Source organism: Ammospiza caudacuta, chromosome 3 (assembly GCF_027887145.1).
Source record: "Ammospiza caudacuta isolate bAmmCau1 chromosome 3, bAmmCau1.pri, whole genome shotgun sequence".
Lineage (NCBI taxonomy): Eukaryota > Metazoa > Chordata > Aves > Passeriformes > Passerellidae > Ammospiza > Ammospiza caudacuta.
This window is the reverse complement of record NC_080595.1, coordinates 86237351-86263772: the sequence shown is the minus strand read 5'-3', so window position 1 is coordinate 86263772 and position 26422 is coordinate 86237351. Positions and strand designations below refer to the sequence as shown.

General features: G+C 37.0%; 1 protein-coding gene across 14 annotated transcripts in view; it reads right to left on the bottom strand.

Moving 5' to 3' along the window:
• Positions 1-26422, bottom strand: part of MYT1L (myelin transcription factor 1 like) — a 310091-nt gene that overhangs the window by 33765 nt on the left and 249904 nt on the right. For 9 of the 14 annotated variants that reach the window (XM_058800681.1, XM_058800680.1, XM_058800684.1 and 6 more), the window contains 4 exons: positions 25991-26227; positions 24194-24315; positions 23769-23831; positions 23202-23270 (listed from right to left, as the gene is read on the bottom strand). In XM_058800681.1, the coding sequence (XP_058656664.1) occupies positions 23202-23270; positions 23769-23831; positions 24194-24315; positions 25991-26227 (491 nt within the window). The remainder of the gene's footprint in view (positions 1-23201; positions 23271-23768; positions 23832-24193; positions 24316-25990; positions 26228-26422) is intronic. The other 5 variants (XM_058800686.1, XM_058800687.1, XM_058800688.1 and 2 more) reach the window with 2 other exon arrangements.

The following is a 26422-nucleotide window of genomic DNA, read 5'->3' as shown; positions in this document are numbered from 1 at the left end:
CTATCCCCGCGGTGTATGCTTAGGTAGTGGCTAACGTTGCAGTGAGTAATTTTCTTTTCCACTGGAGCTATTGTTCTAATCCCACTGCACAGTGTCATGAGGTCGCACCATGGTCGCACCACCCCTTCACCTCTCCATGAAGCAAAGGAAATGCCTAAGACAGGGAAGTAAGGCTGGCCTCTTGCAGAGAGATGGTAACCCACCCAAACAGTGCCAAACACCAAGCTACAGCACCAGACAGAAGTGGTACAGCCCTCAGTGGAATTTTTAATAGTTGAATGACATTAGAGCCATCAAAGAAAATGGATGGATTTTTCTACATTGCAAAGATGATTGCGATCATCACAGAAAAAGCTACATTATAATGCTAAGTAAAATCATTAGCTGGTATTTGAACTGCCATACTAAATCACAGAAAAGACAAAGAATTAATTTATATGCATTTTACTGAACAGATAAATGCTACATGAATTCCAAAAAGTCACTTTTCTTGAGCCTGAGTTTTGAATTTTAGCCATGCTATTTAAAGTGGTATTTGGAGAAAGCATTCAAATTCAAAAAAGCTTGCTCACAAATTCAGATGTTGTATTCTAAAACATCAGATTTCCATAACATTGAATTTTTCCACTATTTGAATCAGGACTTCATGCAGACTTTGGCTTCCACCCTTTATTTAACATGGGCTTTACTCAATGTTGGTCCATACTGGTAAGCTTTTGTTTCTCAAAGTTTCTGCAGACACTTGAACTTTTTTTTAACATCAGTAATTAGGCAACCCAGAGGTCAGTGCTATGGAGTTGTCACGTTATGTTAAGCTGAATTTCAGCTGCTTTAAGCTAGTAAGCATTACCTACTTCTGAAGGAGCTCAGCAGGGCCAAACTTCAACCATGATTATTGCTACCTTGAAAGACATAAATTAAACTGGAATGTATTCAATGAAGTTTCCATATAATCTTCATCCAGACCAGTTCAGTTATTCTACAGAAAACATCAAAATATGGTAGCAACTCTCAGATGTGAGCTGGTAAAACTTATGGGGTTCCCTACAACACTGAAGTTTCTCTTCTCCATCCCAAACAGGCTGTGCACTTTGGACAAGAAATCTAAATAACATACTTAGTGACACTTCTCCTTCTCTCTTGCTTTGTCTTTGCACAGGACCAAATATGGTCCTGTGATCTTGCATGAAAGGTGTTTTAGCATGTCTCTTAAGGACCAACACACAGGTTGACACCACACATCAATCTTTCTGCTTATAGAAAGATAAAATCCATAATTTCTGCGTAGATCTTTCTGATACCAATTAGGTAAAACTACAATCCTTGATAACGAAGTAATAATTCAGTCTGTATGCCTCTTACCCTTTGTTGTTGTGGCTGCACATGGCTAGGATAAAATTGGGCTATTTCTTTAAAAGTAAGTGGTAAGGGCACCAAATATGAATGCTCTTATAATTTAAATATATCTATATATGTTATCTTTATTTATTTTTAGACAAATATTTTGAGATCTACAGAGAGTCAACTCCTGCTTCGTGTGTTTTGGGGTTTTTTCATGCTAGGTAGCTTCAGTGGTTTCCAATGCCTATTTCCATCAAGACTAGCTGCATCACTGAAGCCTGACTAAAGCCTCTAAGATGCTGAATCGTAAGACATGGTGATAAGAATTAATTAAAGGAATTGACTACGTTTTGGCTCTATGTGTTCATGGCATTTAAATTAATAAAGGAGAACTCAGAGCTGTGGGACTATTCCTCTGCAGTCTGGGGTACTACAAGGATTTCTTTATGAGCCCATGATTTAAAGTCACCATTTTCCTCTCCAGACTTTCTATCTTTTTGAGGATAAGCTATTAGCAAAAGTGAACAATGTTTTTTTCTCATCTTTTCTAAGACTTTCTGTTACAGGCAACACAATTAATTGTGTCATAACAAAAAGGACCAGTATATCCAATCCATCAGTCTTAAAAGAAGACCATTGCACCTCAACCATTTGGACAGTTTCACGCAATTTGAAAGCTAGCTTATTTCTGTGTCATTTAAAAAAAAATAAGCAACAGAAGCTAAAGAAGAAGTCATCCTGCTGTAAATTGAATTGCGTATCTTCAAAAATGGCTTTTCACAGTTCATATCAGTTTAAAAATGTACTTTTGATTAAACCAGATCTTTATGTTGGCAAAGATTTCAGAATGACCTTTCAAATTTTGATTTTGACACTATAATATTTGTTTTCAAATCTCATAAATTTATATTTACCTTCATGTAACAGATGAAATGAGAGTTTAGTGCAGTTGGTAAGAACACTTTAAAACTCTGGAACATTTATACTTCTGCTGTTTCCATTCTATGGGAAATGCTCTTAACAGTGTGACACATAGGATTCAGACATGCAGCAGTCTGTTACAACTATGAAGCTATTACAATATTTACTTTCTATCCTAAACAGATTAGATAAGGAGACAACCCCAAGTTCTTGTGCTATTGGAATTGGGAGCCTGTATTTTCCAAATGTCTCAGCATATGTAGGAGTGGCATATACCTTACTACTTTGCTATCATTTACTACCTATGCATATATGACTTAATCATATGTACAAACAACAATGCCAGAAAAATGTATGCACTGCTTGCAAGAGGCAGCTGATGTGAAACTCTTTGAAAATTACTATCAGAGTATGTGGCAAAAGAGAGCTGCAGTTTTCCATGCTTACTTAAAGCAAATGTGATTTGGCAGGATCAGAAACTCATTTGTAGAATTTACATAATAGCTTATTGTAGCACAGGAAATACTTCAGTACTGTAACGAGGGAGGTGACAAAAGGAACTGACTGTGAAGAGTGGCGTTCAGGACATAGAATACTAGCACTTGACTACAAATTCAGGGCATCCAGAAAAAGAAAGGTTTTGTCAGGGAAGGGGAATGCAGTGCCTTGATGTCTCATTCATTTCACAGATCATTCCATAGAAGCATTTTTGGGAAAATAAGCAGAAGCAGGAAGTAGAGCAGGCAGCAGAACAGCAACAGCTGTGGCAGCTGGATTCAGTATTTGGCTTAGATTCAATAGCAGGAGAAAAAAGGGAGAGAGGTAAATTGAGAAGAATACACTTAAGCCCTGCTACTAATTCTTCACTGTGGAAACATTGAAGGTGTGCAGCAATTAAAACAAACTTCTGTCAGCTTGAAGAACTCAGGAAGGTTCCTGGGACAGGGGAGGAAATGGATGCAATGCCCAGATGAGCTCTGTGAGGGTTTTTCCAGATGCCAGTGGTTAAAAGTCTTGTTGAAACCTCAGCTCACAAGACGCCCCAGCTCTCACCAGCATAGGGCACTACAAATAAGATCCATAATTAAACCTGTATTTGTAGGCTTTTATCTAGGCCTACAGGAGGAAGATAAGCTTCCATGTAGTGTACATACTTAGATTTACAGCCTCACTAGCATGACAGTGAATAGGATTTTACAGAAAGTGTCAAGACAAAACTGCAATAGTTTCCTCCTCATTACTGTGTATTACTTTGGTTGATTTACTTTTTCAAATTCTTTTAAAACATAAATTAGATCCAAAACATAGAGATAAAACAAAGACATAAAAAAGTACTTCAACATTTTTATTTTTGTGCTGAGGGTATCAGCTCCCATGGAAAAGAATAAGCCATCCATTTCTCTCACACTGGCCAATTGCAATGAGTTCCTACAAAATACCTTCCATCACCCATCATCAGTAAGCTGATGAATCAGCACAAAAGACTGATGTTACCTTTACTGTTTAGTTTACAACATTTATAGCCTACTACATTGCACATCCAATCTTCCCTTGTGAACACATGTATCAATAATACAGTCTATCAGAGAGAATATCCTATAAATCACTAATTAACTATTTAAAGCAGATGCAGCTAGCAAAAGAAAAATCACATAGAACAGGGGAATAAATCAGGAAACTGTGCAAAAATTCAGAATGGTCCTCCATAATGTTCCACACTGCAAAAGAACTGGGATTAATAGAAAATTATGACTTTCCCATAGTTTTATTTTGACCACGCTGTCAATCTCTATAGTAGAGGTGTGATTTTTCTATTGAAGATTCAGAAAAGGCTAGAAAAATATAATTGTTTCCTGTGGGATTTTTTTCATAACAGAATGTAGAATGTTTTATTGTCTGGTGGTTTCCATCTACTTGAGATTCTGTTTTGTTTCACTGAATCACCAGGAATGGAATTCTTAGGTTGGGAAGCTGGCAGACAGACACAATAATACTTGCATTTTTGGTTTTTGCCTGAAGATCTGAGAGTATTTTAAAAACATTATTGGATAAAATCTCACAATGGTGCTATGGAAAAGGGAAGGATCTGGCAGAGGAAAATTGGACAATAACGAGTCTAAATTACTTTACACAGAACTGGAAAATATACTAGAAGTACAGATTTTTATTCACTGCTCTGTTTGCAGCTAAAAAGCTGTATGTCTTCTGAAACTACATACAGATTCATAACAAATTACTGTGGTTTGGTGCTTTTAATTTTTTTTTCTAGTGAAGTAGTCCCAAAACAAAAGGTTACAAAAGTAAAATTGTAAAGAAATTGTGCTTGCAGTTCCCTGAATGAGAAAAGAGGAAAAAAGGAGAGGGCAAGAAAGGGAAGGGATGAAAAGAAGCCCTGTCAAATTAAAAACTGGATTTTCTGTAGAGCATAGTAGGTTTATAGAGTGTCTATTCCTCTGTGAATTTGAGGGCTTGTCAGAAACTACAGGTTTGCAGCTCTTGACAAACAAGTCCTCTTTTTCAACTAGCTAAGAAGCCAAAAGAGAGAACAAACTTTTCTCCAGTTCCTTCCTATGCCAGCCACCACTAACCTGCAGGGAGCATTCCTGGGTGAGAAACAAGATCATGAGAAGAGCTGTGTGGTCCTCAGTGCAGACTTTTGGCCACAGGTGTGTCAGTGAGAGTCAGTGCTGTGGCTATTGCTATAAAAACACCGCTTCAGCAAGGACTGGACAGACAGCAGCAACTCATTTTGTCTTTACTCTTCTGAGGAGTCAGAGCAATGCCTCCAGCTATTACTGTTCTAGCCAGCTCTGTGAAAGCAATCTGGATATGTAAATTGTAAAAATCTTATTTTCAGTCCCAGGTATTTCGGTAGATTGTCAAGTTCTAATGAAGTATGTGAAGTGGGAATGCTGCTGATTCTTTTCCTCATGATGACATAGAAAAGTGGCTGTCTGTTCTAACTCCAGTAGGAACACAGATATTTTCCATAGGATTTGATTTTTGAATTCCAGTGATGATACTTTATTTTGCTGTTGAGACCAAAACTCTCTAGCTAAACAATCTATCTATGAATTTGCAATGAAAAACAGTTTTGATAGGATGGATTTATTTCCCCTTAATTTTCCTCATAGAGGTGCTATATTTACATACTTCTTCACTCCTTCCCTTTTCTTTTCTGGTGCCTTTCACCCTGCTTTTAATCTGCTATCCTTTTCCAAGAATCTCTATTTGCTTTTGCTCCATAGTTTGCTTTCCATCCATTTTCCTCTCCAGCACTTCTGTGCTGCATTCTACTCCCTGATTTTCCAAATAAATTTCTCCTTGTCTCTTCTTGTCTCTTTAACATTTTCTCTTTCTCCTTTTGCTTCCTTTTTTCTCTGTTCCCTTTGGCTGATGCCTTCAATCTCTGTTCCTCCCTCATCCTTCTTCCTTTTATGATCTCTAATAACCTTGAAGTTGATGTTTCTTTCTTCTTTTCTCCTTCCTCTTTGTTGTTTTTTCCCATTATCTTTTCTTTCATCACCCTTGTTGTCCTCCTGCTATTTTCTCCCAGCTGATTTTATCATTCTTGCTGTCTGCATTGCTTGTGGTCCTCTCACATTGCTGAAATGACTGGGCACACATTCTGCCCTTGTGTCAGAGGAGAAAGTGCTGTGTGTGAAACCTTAATACAGAATTTATCGGCTGTCGAGACTCAATGAGTAATTTTAAATATCTTGCCCTCTTTTATTTTTATTGAGGTCCTTGTGAGCTTTATCACTTGCTTCAAAAGGAGCAGAACCAGGGTAACACTAGGCACTTCTGGAAATTGCATTCAGAGCTCATTTGAGCTCATTTGAATTGGTTCAAGAGGAAATATAAACTCTATGGGACAGTCATGCACATAACGAATATTTCAGGAGATTTTACATCTCTGGTTCCATGTTCAAGGCTAAACTTATGTTCCAATCCTCACAAATGTACCTAAAATGACTGTGCAAAGTCAGACCTCCATAAATATCAAAGTTTCATAAGGACGCATTGTAATAAAAAAAAAGGTTAAATTTAGATTCATATCTTAATGATTTCCTTCTATTTGTTCTAGCTAGAAGGACCATTTAAGCACAGAAATTTAGTTTTAGGAAAAGTGCTAAATATCACTTTTCCACATGTAATATACTGCTAGCATTTCTCACTTAACAGAATGCTACTGATATGACTGGTCTCACTGGAGCTAACAGGGAAATTTAAATGCCAGATCCACAGCAGATATAAAGGAAGAGCATTTCAGGAAATGACAAGAGCCAGCAAAACAAAAAAAAAAAAAAAAAGTGTGGAAGGGCAAATGGGTGAATTAAAAAAAAATTTTTTTTTTTCATCTCGTCAGGGTTTTTTTGGCACTGGATCCAATGCCAGTTCCAGTGGGTGTGGGCAGGAGAGCAGGGAGATCCAGACAAGGATCCCTCCTGGTGGGGCATTACTGAGCCCTCTCAGAAGACACTGGGAGAAGTACAGATTGGAAGACTGGAAAGAAGTGCAGAATGGAAAGACTTGTTATTGCCACTTTCACCATACAGTGTTTCTATCCATGAAGGAACAATGCCAGGCCTATGGAGCTAGTCCAGGCATGAGACTAAAATAACTTTGGCTCAGAGGCTTCATGGAGTAACTTCAGTCTCTTTTATCTCTGCAGAGAGATTGTTCTGTCTCTTTCTCTTTGCCTCTAGAAATCCCCAGCAACTGAATGGTTCTGAACTGGGGCGTGCTGACTGCATACTCCTCTCCTCAGGTACAATTTATTAATTCCCTGATTTTCTGCATATGCTACCTTTTCTGTCCTTACCTGATGCTATCATCTGTACTGCATTCCTGCATTTTTTGAACCATGTGGGGGTGAGAAAGAACATGATATTTTTTTTAATTACAATGAAATCCATTTTCCTGTAAGCAGCCTAAAATGCATCATGCTGGCACATAAAATATTGCCGTGCACTCCAATGCACAGATACACACAATGAGTTTAAATTAATTATATTGCTTTAGAAAAAAATATTCCTGTGCCTTCCATTATCACCCCTGCATGCTGCCTCTTTTGCTACCAGTCAGGACTTCCCAGCTTCCCAGCAGCAAGTGCCATGACATGCTGCCTGCTGTTCTCACATCTAGCATCAGCACATAGACCCTCAACATGCCAGTTGCCAAAGGCAGGGTATGTGCCTAATGTGAAATAGCTTCTGTGCACTACCCAGGGGGTGCTCTGTGCTCAGAAGCTGCCAGGGGGAAGCTGTGAATCAGTTCTCCCCCTGGGCACCTTGCCCACGCTTTCCCTCCTGCCAGCACTGCCTGCCTTGGAGGCAGCACCGGGCAGCTGCAGATCCCCTCCCTGCAGCAGAGAGCACTTCCTGGCACCAGGGATGAATCAGTTCCAACATATGCAAATTCAAATGTTCATTTCCAAACAGCTCAGCATTTGGAAAAAAAGCTTCATTTGTATGTGAAGGAATAACATAAAATGATGGAGGCACAGAGAAAATGCAGGAGAAGACAGCCTTAAGAGAACATACCCTACAACTAGGAACAAAGCCATGCAGATTCTCTTGTCTCCTAATAGCATTGCTGTAAGCTTGTGCTCAAAAAAAAAAAAAAACCAAACAAAAAACACAAATAAAACCTAATCAAAACCCCACATGGGCTTTTTTAAAACCCACATGAGCTTTTTTCAGTAAATTTATGTGGACACATTTGTCTCTGAAGAACAATGTCCTATTCCTGGTTGGTCTACTAATATGGGAACCACTAAGCCTCCAAGAATATCTGCCACTCCGTCACTGCACAGCAAGATTGGTCCAGGTTTGCAGAATACTCAGTGACGTGATCTCTATAGCTCCCTGCATGTGACAATGGGTTCAAGTGAAGCACTTGAAGGCAGTAACACAGGTATAACATTTGGTATTCTTCACTTGAAAAGGTGTCTTTAAAAGCTCGTATAACCAGCCTTAACTTTTCTGTTTATGATGAAATTCGGAGTTTTAGCTCAAAATTAAATTAAAATTAGGCTGGATGTTGAGTAATTTGAAAATTTACTCTTTAAACTAGGTAATTTTTGCCTGATAAGAAATATACATTATAGTCAGTAACCTGCTGGTTATCTTGAACACCTTAAAATTATAAATGGAGTAATTCTTAATTTTCATCTCTATGCTCCTGCCTCTCCCATGCTCTGCTCTTTTGTGCTTTGTATATCTTGTCCTAGGTGAAGCAATTAACAAAGGGTGTGATGGGTGCCGCAGTATGACCTTGAAGCTGTCACTTTCTGTGAGTTTCCTGGAGGTTTGGAATGACTTCAAAATCTATGAATCTGGAATACTCAAAAAGGTTAGCATCACAGCAAGGAATGCTGAGACAAGCTATCAGATTAGGATTGCTACAAGCAGAAGAAAAAAAGGTTACCAGATTTCGTGTAGTCTGTGGCCTTAACAATCCACTGAAGCTGTTGGTGGGAGATTGGGCACAAGCCAACATTAGCCATTCCTTAGCTATTCTATTTATCTGTTTCTTGTTCAACTTGTGCATGCAGCAAAAACAAAGAGAAGGATTCTACAAGATCACAGGAAAGAAGAGAGTTGGATCAAATGTATGGGGGAGAAAAAAGGCTGAGTGGGAAGGATGGAAAGACAAAGAGCATGGAGAAATTGCAATTTATATGTCCTTCTTCAAAATGGTGTATCTAATACAAGCATGAAAGACCAAGCTTACAAAATACTTCTAGACCTATATAATAAAGAAAGAAGCAAGAGTCCTGCCTCTAATGTGAGTTCTCTCAGCCTAGTATTATGGCAAAGCCACAAATCAGTAGGATTGTAAACATCTGTGAGTTCTCTGGGAAATATATCCTGGGCAGCATGAGAGCTAAGATGTTTGCAAAAAACCCCCAAGCCCATTAAAATAATCCAAGTGACTAAAAATGTAATGGGCTGGGATCTTCTTCACTATTAACAGCTTTCTCCTTACACTCCTGTTTCCAAAGAGCAATTAAAAAGATGATTTTCAGTGCACATTCAGAAAGGTAAGGTAAAAATAATAGTTTGGTGTAAAATCTTTAGGTGACTAATTGTGTCTTAAGGTTGAGAGTTGTTTAGCTTTCCATGCAGCCACTGCACTGTGCTCATTAGAAACCTTGAGAAGTGCTATTGTAGCATGAAGTTCTTTACACTAGATGGACTTTTACATGTTTTCTGCATGTCTGTGTTTCTGTCTGGAAACATCTATCATCTGGTGACAGGGACAGGCTAACACTTGGAGAAAGGGAGCAAACTCAAGAGTTTTGCTTTCCCAGACAGATAAAGCAGAGATACTACTTTCTATTTTGGACTGAAGCATCTACAGCAAGTGAGCAAAATACTTCAGTTTTCATTCCATGAAAACAAGCAGCTTTTCCCCTCCAGGCCTAAAAACATTTGTCAGAAGCCTAAGTGAAGAAATATGAAAGTACTGAGTGTGAATTATATCAGACTGTGAGAGGCAGTCTGGCCTCGTAAGAAGGCTAATGAACAGTGCAGTTAAGGGAAATCCAGTTTTGCTACTGATGTTCTGTGTGACTTTATACTGACTCTTGAAACCCTCTTGGACTTGCTCTAATTTTTCATGTGGCTTACTCAGGACTCATGCTCCACACTGAGTGCTAACTTCCCTGAGACATCCAGTAAGCATGTTTAATTCATACTGAAGGGAAAAATCCCTAGTGAGAGTGTAGTTATGAACCTGTCTGCAAGGAGGACAGCTGGGCATTACCACAGTTATGCCATCTCTGCAAGTATTCCATCCTATGGCCTCGAGCTAGACTCTTCTGGTAGACACTGGGCAGACAAACCAGATGTAATGAACTAACATTCTATCATTCATGAACTAATAGGAAGGTACACTTTTCTTCGCAGCCCTCTCAGAAACACAAACACTAAGGTGCAGCTTGCACTGCTACAAGACATTGCCAGATGGTTTTAGGCCTGAAGGACTTGATATCCAAGGCCGAGGAAGTTAGCTTGCTCATTTTTCTGAAAAGTGTAAAGCAATTTTGCTGCTGTCTACGAATACCTAACAGGTTGGTGTGGAGAAAGCATAACAGACATTTTCTCAGAGCTGCACAGCCGAAAGACAGCCAATAAATGGATAGAATTCAGCATGGGAAAGCAAATTTATTATAAATGAAAAAAAAGCAACCAAGCATCAATCTGGTCAATAGTTGTGCGAACTCCAACCTTGGCAGAACTCACAACTTGACTGGACAAGGTCCTGAGCAACCTATTCCAACTGGACTTGATCTGAGCAGGAGCTTAGACTAGCTAACATTTGGATACCCCTGGCTACATGATTTTATAATTCTGTAATGCATCTTAAAATCTGTATCAGAGAGAATACTGTTTGGCCTCCTATTAGCAGTACAGATGCAGCCCTTAGTTGGAGGCTCTATTCCAGAAATATCATGCACTATCATTTTTTTCCTTGATTCCAGTCCCTTCTGCATAGTTCAAGTTTCAGCCATCAGCAAATTTATCACATAGTTTTATATATTCAAAGTATTTGTGTATTTCTTTGTGTTTGTATGTGTTCTTCTCAACAACTGAATGTGATGATTTTGAAGTCCAGCTTGCAGAGTTAATGAATGCTCAGAAATTCTCAGTGAGGTAGATGAAGTGGATCACAACAAATATCCTGATCAGTGAGAGAGACTGTGTACCCGAGATAATACTCTCAGCTTCTACTCTGGGTATCCATCTGCCTCTGCTTCGGAGTTTCCTGTTCCCCCTGAAAGGATGCTGCAGCTGTCTGGGTAGCAGTAAAAGAAACAACAGAGCTTTTAGTACAGTACTCAGTAACCTGAAATTGGTGTCATTTCACCCTAACCTGTCAAAGTGGATGAAGCAGTTTGCACATTATGAGAACAAAGGAGATATCACTTCAGTGAGGGTAGGATCTCTGATAAGACCATTAGAACTGTTTCAAGCTAAACTCTTCATTTTTCTGTTGGAATCTGAGACTGTATTGAACAGCACATAAGTAATAATTCCAGCTCCATGTGAGTGTTCCAAGGTATCATTAAGTAGAGCACTTGAGAATAAATTGTGTTTTTCAATGATATGAGATATGCTCTCATGTCTTTTCTTTGGCCCTCCTTACTTTCTCCTCAAAGTTAACAAAGGCAGAAAGCCCATGCTTCTGTACAATTCCCACTTCTGCAACTCCCACAGGACAAGGCAGTACAAGTTTGGTTTATACTGTAAGCATCTCACAAAAGAGCTGCATCAGGTTTGCAGTCTGAGAGCTGCAGGAGAAGTTTCCCAAGCAGCTGCACAGTGCAGAGAGGCTGGATGTTCCAGCCAGGAATAAAGGGTTGTGCAGGACAATGGCCCATGTGGCTGCACACAGTGGGGCTCTGCTGTTCTTCAGGGCTCACAGCTCCCATGCACTGCAGAGGTAGAAAAGCAGCTATCAGTGAGACTCTAACTTTGCCTTACATGACTTTTACAAGAAGGCTTCCCTCTGATTTTTTCAAAGCAATAAACTTCTTTTCCAAAACCACTTCCTGTTTTAGGTGCTTATAGGCAAATAAGCACATATTTACTGCTCCTTACTCTGATTTCTAATTGAATTGGTTAGTGTTGATACAGACCTTGTCTAAACTTTGATTAATACTTTTCTTTTTCCAGGCTGGTGAGGAAGAACCACAACTTTCTATTATCAGAATGCATATTTACATCTTTTAGTCAAACTCTGCCAAAATATTTTTTAAGAAATCACTATCCTTGTAACCATTCCTGCTAAATAAAAGCCCTTTGCCAAGGACTTGGAAGAATATTACATGGGGCAGGAACCTATCTGCAACACAAATTCTCTGTTTTGATTAGCTCCAAGGTTGGGATCCTCAGCTATACATGACACAGAAGAACATCTTCATTAACCTTCTTGCATGAAGTAGAGATAGGTATAATTCCACTCAGCACCCATTCAGACACAGAAAAACCACTAATTTCAAGATGAATACTGGATCACAGGAAGGTCAATTGTGGAATAAGTTATCCAGCAAATGACATCTTACAGAAATGTCTCTCATAGACATGTCTCTCATACTGCCACTTCCCAGTACTTATAGTTGTCAATTGTATCTTTTGCACAGAATGTAATCCATTGGCAGTGTCTTTAAAAACAGCCAATTCCCCCTTTTCATGGTGAGAGAAGTTTGTGAGAAAAATCACCCCTTGAATAAGTATCTTATTCATTACATTTACTTTACCTTTGAATGGAAGTATCTTCATTGACATGAACAGATAAAAAGTTTTTCTTAGCCTTTAAGACAATCCCACTTCCTTGGGAATTTTAAGATGGAATAAAAATATTTTTGAAAATTTTCTTGATTATGTAAGACCTTATATGAAGATATGAACACATCTGGTCAGTGGTACATTAACATTCACAAGAATTTTGCAAAAATTTGAGATATGTGGTCCTGATGTGTTTACTTATTACAATTTGTAAATCAGCAGCATTTACTCTGGCTTCAGAAGTGTTAACTAAAAATTTGTAAAAATTAGATTAAAATCAGTTAAATTATTATTAAACATAGTATTCTGGATAATAGTTTTGCAGATATAAATATAAAATTTGCAGAACATTTTGCATTGAATATCTGTAATTTTTAATTTACAGAGGCTTATTGTATCAAATAGAATCCAAAAAAAGTTAAGAACTTCCTTACCAATACTTGAATAATTAAACTTTAAAAATATTCTTTTCTTTATAAATGAATACTGATAGGACTCTATCTATGACAGTATCAACCTGAAACTGGTTTTGTCAAATGGAAGAAGTGCAAACTCTATGTGGAATTTGCATTGTAATATTGTTCTCACTCCATTAAAAATATGCTACTTAAGGCAAGCTTTTCAAAGTTGCAGAACATAATCTTGGATCTGAAGCCTGATAAAGATAGTGAGAGGTGTTCTATTGGCACAGTTGCCCAGGGATGCTGTGGATGCCCCATCCCTGGGGGTATTTAAGGCCAGGCTGGATGGTGTTGAGTAACCTGGTCTGGTGGAAGGTGCCCCTGCCCATGGCAGAGGGGTTGGAACTAGATGATTTTTGAAGTCCGTTCCAACCCAAACCTTTCTGTGATTCTTTGATTCCATCACTTAAAAAGACTTCAGATTAGGTCTCAGTAAAAAATTAGAACCATCAAAGGGCTTTTCTGTGAATGGGAATGTTGAGGAATAAGCCTTAATTCGTTTAAAAAAAATAAAGAAAAAAATTCTTAATAATTTCACTCTTTCATATTCTTCACACTCAAGCCACAAAAGTTGTATTTGGTGTCATTGAAAAGCAGGGCCCTTGTCCCTCCTTCATGATACCTACACTTATAGAAAATACTTACGCTTTCCTGACAGATGTTGCTTGATTAGTGCATCAGAGTGCAAGCACCACCTACAATGGTTCCTGGAGAAGCCTTGAGGAGAAACCCATGAGCTATCATTTTTAAAAATTATTCAGTTATTTTCATATAAATTTTTATGATTCCCCTGAAGTTTTTCCTCTAATTTTTTTTTTACAACTCCTACTCATTAGGAACAAAACCATTTTTCTCTGCAGTGTTCAGCATATCTCTGCAGTGTCTAGCATAACCAACATTTACAGCTTTTAAATTAAAGTTATTTGTGAAATGCCCAGCAGTTACTGAATTCACTCCCCATTAAAGAATAACTCTGGGATTTAAAAGAAAAAAAATACAAATATTTTAAAGAAATAATTTTTTTTTATTCTTTACCTATTATCTGACATCATGTCTGATTCATTAATGAAATAGGGATTCCAATCATAGAGTCAAAAACGAATGCTTTTAGCTATGAAATTTTTTCTTTAGAATACTTTTGGTATGCACCATGTATTAAAGAAAAGTGCCAGATTGGCCTAGAAAAAATAGTTTTCTACCTGTGAAAAAGAAAAGAAAGTCTACTACTTGGTTTTCTTATAAACTGCATCTGTATGTTTTGATTGTTTTCCCGTTTAATATAGAAGAAAAATTCTTGGGTATGTAATCTCTTTGAATAATTTATAGTTATTTTAACTGATCAAATGCTTTCATAATTACATTCCCATCAATTTGCAGTCTGAAAATTCGGAAACTAGGTTCTGTTCATCTTGGTGTACTGTTAACTCTGAAGCCTGAAGAAGGCATTTTAAGTATCACTGACTGACTACTTTACAGCTCATTATTTGAATGAAACTATGTAAATCTTACAGCTCTGGAAACTACATCTTAAATATAATTTATTCAGATTCATTTTTTGAAGGACTGTCTTTTTTCCTTTTGTTTTCCACAGTCCAAAAAATAATACCTAATGACAGTAATGTACTTATACTTTAGTCCTCTGCCTTCTTATTACAGAAAACATGTACTGCTGAAGCTGAGTACAGTGCAAGCACAGTCAAGCATACAAAAATAATCAATGATGGCCAGTGGTAAAATACTGCTCAAAATTTAAGGTTGTTTCATACAACTCAGGCCATGCTGAAAGAGCACAGTGTTCTTATCTGTGGAAGGAGAGAAATCAACAGACTTTGAAGCAGTGGAAATTCTGTGTGTGTTAGGGTAGAAGAGCAGCTTTTACATGCAGATGAGCAAATGTAAATTCCACTTACTGGGAATACAAAAATATTTTAAAAGAAGATTATGATGAGGTGTTTATGAGGGATATGGGATATTTTAGAGATATAAAACATTGATATAGATACTACAGTGCTGCAAAAAATGTGCCACATAAAGTCCCAATAGCACTGAGATAAAAGTAAAGGGATGAATTTAACTGCATGGCAAAATCAGATGTTACTGTGCAGATACAGACACCACATAATCAAGTTAGCAACTGGCCATTTTAAGAAACCAAATAATGCAAGGAATTCTGTAACTTCAAAAAATTTAAATAAGGTAATCAAACATGAATGCTAACCCAAGAGAGTAGCTGAGGGCATCTGCCCAGATCATCACTGTTGTATCTTAGCGTAACTCTTCCAAAGGCAGCAGAGCTACGCTGATTTACACCAACTGAGGATCTGGACAATCATGTTTAGGACTTCAAGTGACAAAATTACTTTTATTTTTGGGTATATATTAAAGGGTTTTGGCAAGTCTGACCAAACACAGAAAGTGCAAAACACTGCATTTTTAACTCCCCTTTTAGCAACTGTATAGTTTATGCAACTTCCCATGGGGATCGCCTCAGCACTTGGGATATACCACAGCATCATGTTGCAGATCTTTGCAGATCTGGATGGAATGAGCAATTGGTTATGATCTGTTGACTTGAAGCAAAAATGATCAACACCACAATGGGAGTCTGCACAATTACCAAATTGTGCCAAAGAAAAGACCCTTGAATTGATTACAAGCAAATGCCAGGCTGAATGCGATTAATTATGTAGGACAAGTTCAATGACAAAGAAGTATGACCAAACCCAAGGAAGACAGAGGCAACTGTACAAATGGAAAAACTCCAAGACAAGAAGGCCTTAGAGAGATCATTTGGCATATTAACACAGCTAAACAAATTCATTTATAATTAATCACAATTAAGTGCTCCTCTCAGAATAGTTGCTTAGAAACTGCACAGTATGGCACTAGAATGACTGACAAGAGAAAAGTTTTGAAAATTAAAATAAACCATCAAACAAACATTCACACTGAAATATTTGGTGATTAGTGAAGAGCTAGGAACTAAGGAATGTATCTTCAAAACTGCCTAAGTTGTTATTGCAGACACTGAATTCCAATTTCAAAGTTAGGCATACAGAAGTTGCAGGGATGTGGATGTCCACCACTTACATTCCTTCTAAAACCAAAGACTCTTTAAGTCATACAGGTTGCTTTGAAAAAATTACTCTAGTTCAGTGACTGTTCATCTGAATTGAGACTATTTTGGTAATAACTGAGTGGCAAATGGTTTTAAACAATGATTCAAATCCAAACAGTAAAAAAATACAAGCTACTGTTATCTTTTGTTTTGAATAATTAAGTACATAAAGAAACAGGCCATGAACTGTTTGGCTGTTGTAGATACCACTATGCAAAGGAAGCCTCTCATTTCAGAGGATTTCATAGTATTGACAACTTACTAAGGCCCTGATTCTGCAAGGTGCTTCATGCAAACAATTTTGTGCCTGCATGGAACATTTCACAGCATCAGAGATACTGAAATGCAGATGGCTTTTAAGGAGCTTTTTAGAGAGTACATGCTTTTAAGACTACCTCTGAGTAATGAAAACAATGATGAAGGGTCTTATGTAAACAAAACTCAAGAGTTTTCCATTTCAGAGACAAAAGTTGACAAACTTAAGTGAGAAAAATGGAATGACTCAACCTTACCAGAGTCTGAATGAGTTATTCTAACAGAGAAAAAAGCCCAGCCACTTCCATATGTAAAACTTATTGCGACTACAGAGATGAGGTTGCTGCAGATGATGGGTTTCTATACAAAGGACATTATCATAACACCACACAACATGAGGTTGGAAATGCTAGGTATAACCTACAGTGCCCATTTGAGTATTGAGAAGTGCAGGAACAGAGCCCAAGGTGTTCTGTTCTGGCCAGGCATGCATGCTGCCATCAAAGATAAGGTATCCAAGTGGAAATCTGCAATAAATACAGGAAACAAAAATGCAAAAAAAACCCACTGAAACCACATAAGATTCCTAATTTCACTTGGCCCAAGGATTGTTGAGCAAAATGGGAAAGATTTTTCCTTATAGGTGAACTAATAATTGGGGATCTATGTTCCTTGGTTTTGTTTTTAACAATTTAAATAAGACTAGCACACTAACTTGCAATTTAAGAACACATAAAAAACTACAGTTTGTTCAGTTTTTTGTTACCACAACATTGCAGATAAATTAATAAAACACTATCATTTACAAATGGCTCAATCAAGCACTTTTTAGCATTTCTCCAAATACATCACATCTGGTCCTTGCAATCACATTTCCTACACAAGTTAGCTAATGCATCAAAGAATTTCAAAAAGTGTCTGCAGATTCAAAAGATACATACTTAGCATCAAAGGAGTATTTCAACTTAACACAAGATTACTTACTGGGCTCAACAACCTTAGTATTCAAGAAAAACCGTAATGACAACTTCTATAAGTTTCCATGTAGAAAAAAAAGGACAGAAACAACAGGAGTAAAAAGGTGAAAATAGGAATGGAAATTATTATTTCTCTTGCAGCAAAGAGTAATTTTCTAAGATAAAAGTGAGTGAAAACTATATAATGGGTCTCAAGTCTTGCTGCATTCTTATAGGAGGACAGATGTAATCTCATCGGGAAAAGGGAAGGGGAAAGTGGGAAAGGGAAGGCAAGGCAAAGGATAATACTTTGTAGATGAAACAACAAATGCACATCCAGGAACTGAACATCAGAAACACCTCAAGTAGAAAACACAGGATACAGGTGGAGAATTCACTCCAGAAGGTAAATAGAATTCTGCAGGAATAACTGGTTTGAGTACATAAAGTGACTGTATATTGGGAGAGCCATCAAGGTTCAAATAGTACAGGCACTGGTCAATGTCCAAGAATAATGTGGTTACCTATCTGAAGAGGGAAATGTTCCTGTGGTGTTTTACTAATATATCCTAATATTTTTTGTCTTTGCATTTTAAATTTATATTTGAAAAGGCCTATTTTTTACCAGATGCCTACAGCAAGGAGGAAAATACTACTCTTTTCCATAATATTTTTTTTTAATTGATCAGAATAAAAACAACAGAAGTTTCTCCATTTCTGGGAGGATGCTTCTTCTTCCCAGTTCTTGCTGAGCAAATTGCAGTAAAATCACATCAGTAGAAATAAATAATAGATAATATATTAATATAGAAGAGCTTCCCTAGAAGTGTGAGGTAAGGATATCCTTTCTGTCATGAAAACACTGTACTGCATGGAGTTGTTTTTCAAGAAGAATCATGGCTAACAGTGAGAGCTTCAGAGAAGCTCACTTTTCTATGTGAACACTGCCAGGGTGACACCTCTGGGAACAAGGAGATGAGTGAAAGAAAGTTAAGAGAAAGAGTAGATCACCAAGAATATGGAAATCACTGTGGCAGAATGACATGGAAAAAAGATGGAGGAACAGAAATTCTGACTCTTACTTTATTGCAGAGAACATGCAAAAATAGACTGAACTCATCACTTTGAGTTAAGAAGAGATGTGGGAAACAAAAATTCTCAGGCTTCACTGTAGTGAGGGAGAGGAGGCTGCACTCCTCCCTCAACAGGAAATACCATAGGACATCCACCACAGAAAACAAGAAAATCCACACAGATGCCTTGGGACTGAAAGACTGGGCATACTACAACAGTATTGGGAAGTATCCAAACTTGAGGGCACCTGGTTGAACTGCAAATCTTCCTGAGGATCAGATTCTGCAGAATAAGCAATAATGGGATTTTCTGGCAGAAAACTGACTGAAGACAACAAGGGTAGATGTTGAGGATGGGATATTAAGTTCCACAGCAGATCAAGCTAACACTTAGTTACCTATATACATAAAGTATATCCATATATATGTGTGTGTATATATATCAATGACCTTTGAAAAACTGTGATTATCTTTACATCAAAGTAGAACTAAGTAGAAATAAGTTTGTCACTTTCTGGGAGTCTCTGGTACCTGAGTTCTCAGGTTCCCACATTGACAGGACACCGAGTAGAAATTCTCACAGTTAGTCAGCTGTGCTTTAACTGGAACTGATTTATTGATGAACAAAATGTGTCCTTTTAAAACAAAAATTAATTCTAGCTTTGGATAGTTTGGGTTTGTCACTTTTACTTGTTTTGAATAAGATTTAAAATGCTTCAAAATGCTTTTAACAGTATTTATAATTCCACAATGGTATTACAGTTTAGAAGTAATCGCAACTGTTAGAAAAACCTGCTGTGATAAGGAATAAATAAAGAAAACTGATAAAGAAAGGCCCCTTGGTAAGATCACACTGAATGTAATTTATGAATACTTTAATATTGGTAGCTGTCACTGGGTGGACTGTTAACTGCTTTCCCATCATAGTTAACTTTACTCATCAATATAGTGTTCCTAGGTCCTTTAAAATTTAGTTGTTTTTCACAAGTACTATAACCAAAATCTGCTGACAAACTATGCACAAAGGCTCTCACTTTCCTATTTGAGCTTCAGGCAAAAATAAAAAATTGTGCAATCTGCATGGTAAACCTGAGTGAGAACCCTTACAGATGAGAAGCACGGGTGGTAAGGAATAATTATGCTGACTGACCCTGGAACAACTTAATTTAAAATTGCAACATTATTATTCTGAGAGCCAGGAAATGTGAGCAATGGAATCTTGGACCACAATTTCCAAAAGGCAATACAATAAGCATGACTGTTAAGCAAAACATTTCTCTGACCTTGTAGGGTTCTTATATTATTTTGATTGTGAATATTATATGAATGATATTATTATTAATCATTTGAAGTGTCTGCTATTTTGTATATTAGTTGGGGTACAAAAAAAAAAAATCTGAGTTAGAAAAATTCCAGTTGGAAAGCTACATTATACATTATTTGTATGTGCTGAAAAATACACACAAAGAGATAATGTATCAGTAAAATGTGATATGAAGGCCTTACCAGCACATGTGTGACATTTGATTTGATGGTAAAGCCATAAAAGTATTAAATCCTTCCAAATTATGCAGTCCAGAAACATGATGCCTATGCTGTTCTATCAGTTTTTCTACTACACTATCAATTGTTCTCTGTACCCTGTACATTAAACAAGTATTTGCCAAGAATTTTAAAAAGGCTGAAATCTTTACAGAAGAATGGAAAAAACTACATTGAAAACCTGAACAAGGAATAAAAGATGAAGAAGAGATGAGAACAATATAGACTGGTAGGGAAAGGACAGAAGGGATCTCAGCTTGGGTTATAGGCAAAAAATGTGTATACATTTCCCTCTACAGCCTGGGGCAGGTGCCAAAGCTCCTGATTCTCACTACTCTTTTGCTGTCAGCAAACATGTGTGAAACATCCCAGCAATGCTCCCCATCTCCTCCTGCCAGTCCATGCAGATCACTGAAGCTTCTTGTTACGACAGCAGCCCAGGCAATAGAGATGACACCAAAATGTCCCATGGTGGCTGGTGGCCTGACAGATGGCCAGCAGTATCCCATATTATTGAATTTCTGCTTCTTTTCAGCTTCTGCTTCCTCATTTTAGAAACAAGGAAATTATAATCCCAGAACTCAAATACAATGTAAATGAAGTACTTCACAGTGCAAAAATTTCAAAATCAAATCCTCTTATGTGGCTTTGGTTTAGCTGCTTTGTGCATGCACGTTCCATTTACATGATCACATCTTCTTCCATCTTAAGCAGAGAACAAGAGCATAAATGAGAGCTGTGTAAAGGATGCTGCCATCCATAGGACTCCTACTTCCCTGCATTCAAATATATGTGGGAAATGCTAAGATGCTTTATTTCTGTCTCTGTACCAACTTCACAGGATATAGAGACAGAGGACAATAAAAATATAAATGTGATGAAGGCAGGAGATGGGCTGATCAGACAAGGGAGCTTGAGACAGGGAACAATGCAGAAATAATGATGAAGGAAAAGGAAAACACGACAGAGTAAATGGGCCAAGTGGAAGCTGGGACTTCCCAGAGTTTTGGGATAGGAGAAAGGACATTATGACTGCTCTGAAACTGGACTCTCCTGCTTTTTCTGCAGAGTTCATCCTTTTTCACAAAGGAATTTTTTTCACAAAAGGTCAATTGCATTACATAGATCTGCTAAATTCCCATTACTCCAAGCAAATTCAAGGGTTTGAACATATAGAGTTCTCTACAATGTGAAGAACTGACAAATTGAGTCCGAAAAGTATCCAAGTGAGCAATCAAAATAATATACCTAAATTTCTGGTTTAAAATGAGGATAATAACAACCCTATTTACTTTAGAGTATAACTGCAGATGAAAAAAAAATTCTTTCATAACTAAATAACTAAATTTATTAGGAAACACTCAGATGTGATGGTAGTGACAAATGTGTGAGTGAATTAATAGGTCTATCTTCAGAAGGCAGTTTGAGAAAACTGGAGTGAATCAAAGACAGGGCCTCACAGAGGAAAATAAAGGAAAAGAGAAGAAATTAATTAGTTGCTTATGCAATGATTACTATCTTCCCTGTTCAATGATTTTTGTTGATTTGTTATCCTGTGGAAAAATATATGATCAGAAAACAAGGAATTGCCACATAGTGCAAATACAAAGGAGAACTGAGTTAAGAAAGCCTGCTTAAAATTCTGTCATTTTGAAACTTAACAGAGTTTTATATGTTCAGCTGGTATAATGGTAACTGCTAAATTAATAATTTATGCTAATGAATAATAAGTAATAGATTTTAAACCTAAAAATGTTATTTTAACTTCATCTTGCTTTTTGCTTAGGAAAAACTTGAAAAAAGTAGAGAGAGTGGCATGATATAGAAATGGGATCTCAAGTTAAGGTGTTTTGGGATTCTTGTCTTCCTGGTTTCTACCAGGCAGTCTTGACTGCAGATGTTTGAGAAAAGCAGAGGAGATGAAGTAATTCAGAAACGGCTTCCTAAGACAAGTAGAAACCTTATGAAGGGTTTGCTTAAAATATTCATGCTGCTTCAAGAGTCTTGAGTGTGTTTTGCTTATGCATTCACATTTCCTCAAACTTCTACCATTTGACCCATCCCAACCCAAAATCCAGGTCCAAATCTGAGTTTCTCTGAGGTACACATCTTTCTCTACTTACACTTAAATGTTTTCCCTGATCTCATTTACATCCCCTTTTGCATATCACATGTTCTTCTGGCAGCATATATCAGCATGACCTAAACTAATAGTTTCAAAACATTATTTTTTACTTTGTGGGAAATCAGCCGTAAATTTTGCAAGTATTGTTTACCTCTAGCAACTAAATTTAGTAAAACTAGAGAGCAATTTTACTCCAGCAGTTTTCTCATGCTTGCTTTCTTATTTTTCCCACAGTTAACATCAAGAGTTGTTTGGGTTTTTTTGTTCAGCATATGTACTGAATTCAAGAAATGTGTTGTAAAAACAGAATACTGCTAAGCAGTATGGCAGCATGTGGTATCCATTCATTCTTTCCCTACTGAATTTTCCTCATTTCTTGTGAAAATTTGTCCAACTTAACCACATTGCCAGCTCAGGAGCATCGCCCTGCCATAGCACTAATAAATGCTATAGTTCTTCCACACAGAGAGTTGCAGTAGAGCATATGTGCAGGAAGACAGAGCAAAGCTAAGTCTCATGATCCTCTAGCGTTCATAGTTCAAAATTGTTACTCCAAAGAACTGAAAGGAATGGCAAAGATCCCATTTTAAGCAGGGGATAACTTAGTAAACATTTAAAAAATCATAGTCACATGAGAAAATGCATTAGGCTGGTAGCAATGATACGAACCTGGGGAAAATTATGCAAGCGTTTGGGAAAACCAAATTGTTCTCCCTCCAACTGTGTCTGAGAAACTGCAATGCTTTACTGCTTGTGTAATCAGAAGTGTTTCATCAGTCTAATTGTATGGGAATTTTCTGTTCTAACTAGCAAACTGAAAGTTTAGAAAAAAATTGAAAAGGAATTCAAACATTAAACTGAAATTCCAGAAGTTCTGTCTTTTGTCCATCCCTGTCACCTAATGGACACACAAAAGGACATAGTAGGTCAACAGACTTATGTACAGAGCCCCCCTATACGGAATTTCTAGAGACTTCAATACATAGTCCAAGCAGGACCAGCCCCTTGTGCAGCGGCTCTCCAGACAACATTTCTAATTTCTGATACAACTTTACACAATTTGCGGTCAAATAAATATGTACAAAGAAAATATTTGTTCTTTATATCTTACTTGAGTTCTTGTGAGCTTGTGGCCAGCATACTCCGAATGCTTTTGTCAGCCAAGGGACAGCCAGATAAACTGTAAGACATGGCAGGACATACAAGTATGTTAATCTTCTCATTAACTGAACACTCCCAAACAAACACAACATAAAAATTAAAAAGTAAAAGTTGGTAATGCAGAAAAGCGATGGGGCAAGTGCTGTAATATTGAATTCCGTAATATAGTTAACCCTCTGAATATATTTAGTTATCAATATTACTTCGAAAATTACATACTGTAAATGTTCTTGTTTGTTTGTTTGTTTCTCTATGAACTAGAAAAATATAACAAAAATATTGGAGATTCCTGGGTTAACTACTTAAATGCTTAAGGAATAGTTTGGAAATTTTAGTAATCTATTTAAAAATAAAAGACGTTTATACAACACACAAATTAGCATGCTTTTAAGATCAACATATATTACTCAAAGGGTTAACACATAGTTCAACGTTTTACTTTGACAGCATTGTTGAGGTAAGCTGAAAACAATAAATTGAAAAGACAGAATCCACCATGAAAAAAATGAAGTCACACCTTCTATGTGAGGCGTAATTACCAGTCACATGACCACTCCCATCACACCCTGGTGTTGGACATCTGCCACCAAACAAAAACAAAAACAGCCAAAATAGTAAGTATGTTTAAAAAAAAGCTTTTAAAAGTTTCATTGTTTCCAGTTTAGCTGCAATGACTGCAAGGGGTTTTAAGCATCCTAATCGAAAAGCTGCAAAATGAACAGGTTTAAATGAAAATGGCGTCTCCATACAATATAGCATCATTAAGAACAAGCAAATACACGTTAGCTTATCACTTTACTTAACTGGCAGTTTGAAACATTTATATGCTGCAAATGTTGCATGCTCATACTGCAAGGCGTATATGTATTCGTTGGTTTAAAAAAAGACAAAGAGAGAAAAAGTTAAAAGGAGATAAATAATTTCACCTCACATTATGCTTACGTTATTAAATCCTTTTTGCTCTCTTTGCATTGAGGGTATTTGGGTTTAGGACTTGGGATTGTAACTTCACCAGGATACCTTCTTTCTTCAAGTGCCTCTTGGAAAGGATCCAAATCTTCCGGCTACAGGCAAATATATACATATTAATTTCAGCTAGAGAAGGTCACAACTTACACAAAGTAATGCAAAGCAGAGTCATCAGATGGTATCTCCTTTTTATCCTATTCTGACATAGAAAATTATTGAAATTATTTTATATTCTTTCATGTACTAAACTTTTGAATAATATTTAAATATTTTGATGAAGACTTCACAATATGTGAAATAAATAATTTATTTAATTAGAAAAAAATAAAAAGGAAAAAAAATCTGGCTTTTTCTGTAGCTGTCATAATTTTTTTCACTAAAGACTCAGGTCTCTTCTCTAAAGTCACTGTACAACAGACGAAAGGCAAAAAAAAGCATCTTATGCATCAAAAAGCCATCTTAAATAGCATTTTTAAGGATTTAGAACACCTCAAAGATGAAAGAGAAGCAATCCTAACATCTACACACAGAATCTCAGTCTGGGATGAATCTCAATGGATCTGTCTGGCAAGACAGAATGATATAATTTGTAATTAACATTAGTGATGTTCAGAAATTCATACCTATCTATCTCAGGAATGCAGTGGCTGAATGCAGGGATTCAGGGATTCCTGCAGATGGTGCTATAAGCAACATAGTAGAAGTAGGGAGTTCTTTGAAAAAACGTGCTGCTTTACCTCATATTTCCTTGATAGTGACAGATTTCCTGCCAACTTCAGGGAAATTATTAGCAAAACTGTACTATCAAAGCTAGAATGCACTCAGGCTACCTACTGAAAATGCCACGTCGTTGTATATTTCAAAGACACTGAGAATTGTTTTATGGTTTAATTAAAATTGGCAAGAGATGTGCTAAACTCAAATGATTAGCTTAATTTTTAGCTATAAACCAAATAGAAGTCCCAACTAGACAAGTAAATTGAATTGAGTGCAGGATTTTAAGCTGAAGAATGGAAAAGGGTTAAAACCTGTCAGAAGAAAGCAGCATCACTGAACCTTGTCAGCAGACCTCTTCAGTGTCCTGTCTATTCTGTTTTGAAAAGCAGTAAAAATTCACTGACATATTTCCTTTGTTTGCCTCTTCTGTTTAAAGGGTTTTGCTGCTGTCTTGGTATTATAAGTAGAAAACTAACACTGATTTCTTATATCCTTTCTTTGTATTTTTGAGAAAAAGTATTTCATTAATGCAGGCCCTTAGAGCTATCAAGAGCATATAAGTAATCTAGAAGATTAGTTGAAATAGTTGAAAGCTTACATTATACTCTGCTGCTTTGTTTAAATTGATTTCTAAGTAATACAGGCTTTCAAATAACACATCATTTATGGTTTTCAAATTCAGGAGAATATCTTGTCTTCAGAGCTGATTATCCCAGTATTGCATCGTTATGTCAACTTCCTTATACAGAGTAACATAATCTGGATATAGCAAAGCATCTTTACTGCAGAAAATATTTGTTAACAAGATGATGCTGTTAGAAAACATGATTCACATTCATGGTTCAAATGTTGTCCTATGGAACTTAGTCACAGATCAGATGTGTGCCAGCATGATATAGTCCTAAAGATTAACCACCAAAAAGTCCTTTTTGTAAAAAACCACCAGTTTTGTCACATACTAATTTTGCTTCCTATTTCCCTCCAAATTCCAGAAAATTAATGAATTACCAAAATTAGACTGCAACAAGAACTATATAGATGAAAAAGACATACATTAATTTCTTTGGAATCATCTTCATCTATCCTACTTGGCTTCATTTTAGTGTAGTCCACTGGCAAGTCCCAGCAGTCACCCTCATTCAGTTGGTAACAGCGGTTGTTCATCACGGCTTGTCGTTGTGGGGACATTGGCTCCAGTGGGGTCAAAATGGTGCAGCAGCCATCTCGCTGCCTCTGCTTGTTCATGCTCAGATCCAACGTCCCATTTTCATCGACTTCCATATCAGGATTCTGTCAAAATAAGAAAAATATTGTTAATTCAGCTTCACACTGGCAAACTGCTACCTCTTCTTCAATCTGATTGCCTAGCAGAATGATAAAATGCTTTTCCATTCCTGTATAGATTGTAAGCATTGAGCCCCCTCCTACACATAGCATGATGCTGTTACACAACATTAATGCTGTTAAAGTAGATTTCTTCCCTGA